The sequence below is a fragment of the Penaeus japonicus genome, unplaced genomic scaffold, assembly GCF_977035675.1.
Source record: "Penaeus japonicus unplaced genomic scaffold, GWHDUDI00000001_assembly GWHDUDI00000005, whole genome shotgun sequence".
Taxonomy (NCBI): domain Eukaryota; kingdom Metazoa; phylum Arthropoda; class Malacostraca; order Decapoda; family Penaeidae; genus Penaeus; species Penaeus japonicus.
Window position 1 is genome coordinate 2,652,939 of NW_028234407.1, and position 2,500 is coordinate 2,655,438.

The 2,500-nt window shown below is 37.4% G+C and overlaps 1 protein-coding gene across 1 annotated transcript in view; it reads right to left on the minus strand.

Moving 5' to 3' along the window:
• Positions 1-443: 443 nt before the first annotated feature.
• The window catches only part of LOC147471755 (protein mono-ADP-ribosyltransferase PARP3-like), an 8,170-nt gene continuing 6,113 nt past the window's right edge, over positions 444-2,500 (minus strand). Inside the window, exon 4 of the mRNA XM_086536743.1 lies at positions 444-1,570. Coding sequence (XP_086392869.1) covers positions 1,412-1,570 — 159 coding nt within the window. The 3' untranslated portion in view covers positions 444-1,411. The remainder of the gene's footprint in view (positions 1,571-2,500) is intronic.

Genomic DNA, 2,500 nt, shown 5'->3' on the forward strand with positions numbered 1-2,500 from the left:
TCTGACCTATCATGTGCTGGCACCGTGATGACGCAATTCAGCGCAGTGCCACAGAAACCTTCCGAGTGCCTGGTTTCACATGGAGAAGCTAAGAAAGTGTTTCTTGTTCCTTCCTTTTACCGCCACCTACCTATGTAAGTCAAGCTTTTCAGTCAGCCATGAAAACATAGGAAATTAATTATATGTCAGGATTAATTAAGAACCGAAAATGACGTGCGTGTCAGTGTGTCAAGAATATTTCCCTCATCATTGCTAACAGTCAGCAGCAAGTATCGCATTGACTCAAACATAAACATCATTTGCATATGGAGGAAAAGTTGATTAATCATAAACAAAATTTAACGTGGGAAGATTTTTATATGACCATGTCATTTGTTAACTTAATTTTCTATTTCGCAAATATACAGGGATTTTTTATTATCATTATTATTATTATTGTCGTATCATGCTTGTACAATTAAAACAATTTGATAATAAACACCACTTCCTGTGAAAAGAAATCCTTTTATTAACCACTTAAATACAAAAGTAAAATGACTGCATCCTTCCTATCCACTCCCGTACCAAGGGGAGGGGTAATAATAAGTAAAAATAAGTAAGTGGGTGAAGGGGGTCCACAAAGCTTGAAAGGTTGAGAAATGTGGTAATAGATTTGATTGCTGATTAGTGTGACAGCTGTCAAACTGCCCTCTCGAAGCTATTTGACAAAGAAAATTACTATATTAACAATATCCGTATAATGTGCTTTCTATGTTGTAAAAAAAAAAGAATGTATAAATTTACACAGTTGAATTACCAGGAAGTAAGGAGATCGTAAGGTCACTATACTGTAAAATGGTTATAGTGACCTCGACACCATAACCTAGGCCCAGGAACTTTAATAGTTTGGTTTACCTTCACTCATTTACCTTTTGTTTTGAATTCACCTGTTTTCTGTTTTCTTTCTTTTTCTTTCTTTCACTGAAATCATGTAAAAGGTTCGGGATCTTATTCCCCTATTTTCAAGGTGAAGTTTTATTATATTATCAATAGTTTGATATAAAGAGTTACCACGTGGCAGAAAAATTCAGCAATCAAAATTATACTCTCAGCAGGTTCTCAATTTAAAAAAAAAAAGTAAATAGGCTATATTGTAAGTAAAAAAAGAAAGAAAAAGAAAATCGTGACATTAACATTATCCATTAACATTCTGAGCATTATCGTTTCTGCGATTTTCCATTTCTAAAGTTCAAAACAGACATCACCTGTTCTGACAACCAATCAATGTGGTTTAGTGAGGCTGTGAGCTGCCTAGGTGACGGAGCGAGAGATTTGGGTGTTGAGAGCTGCTGTGTTAGGGTGATAACATATCAAATAAAACGTTAAAGAGCTACTTATTTAGGGTAATAACATCCTAGTGTGATCCTATTATCTAACCCTCTTCAAACACGACATATCGGCTGGGAAACGTTTCGAAATCGTCTTTGTTCTCCCAGTCGTTTCGGGTCTTGAGTAGAAACATTTTTTCGAACGCTTCGATCGCGTCGCAGAGCGAATCTTTCGTCTCGATTTTCCACTTGCCTTCTTCGCCCTGAGAATTCAATGGATTCGGAATTAGAATAGAATAGTTTTTGTATTTGCTTTGAGTCCCTTTTTTTATTCTTGATATGTATATTTTTTTTTTATAATGTCATAATGTGGCATAATGTCAAATGGAGATTTCGAAACCGAGAGCATATGTATGTATAAATGATGGATTGTTATTGTTCAAGAGAAGTGGTGATTATGATGAAAAAGGACGTAAATAAAGATGGAAAACTGATGATCTGACGAAAAGAAAAACAAAAAATAAAAGAATTTATAATATAGATAGATAAGTAGATATAGATATATAAGATGTGTGTGATATTCTAAACCAGTGCCTTCCAACCTAGGAGGACAATATTTACCTAAAGGTAGACAGAAAGGGTAAACGAAATCATGCCCATTTATTAGGAGAGTATTTTGAATTACGGGCAGCTCTCACCTCAATCAATTCAGAAAAAAGAACATATACATCCGCCATGCGTCCTACGTCATGGCCAAAACAACCAAGGAGTCAAAGACGATCTCGTCCTCGTAGCTCTCGTAGTAGTGGTATCGTATGGCTTTTCTTAGACCTCCATGTTTTTGCATTTGTCAGCCAATCTATAAATACATGATTTGCTCATGATTAAAGAGGTGTGAGTGAATCCGGGAGAGAGGTTAATTCTACTTTGGGACGCCACTTTGGGACGCCACTTTGGAATGCCACTTTGGGACGCCACTTTGAGATCCCACTTTGGGACGCCACTTTGAGATGCCACTTTGGGACGCCACTTTGAGATCCCACTTTGGGACGCCACTTTGGGATGCCACTTTGGGATGCCACTTTGGGATGCCACTTTAGGATCACTCTTGGTTTTCCAACGACCTGAACTTCAGCTGTTCTGCCTGGGAGGAAAACTTAGCCAGCGTGGCTTTAGTGGACGTTGGGGTACTT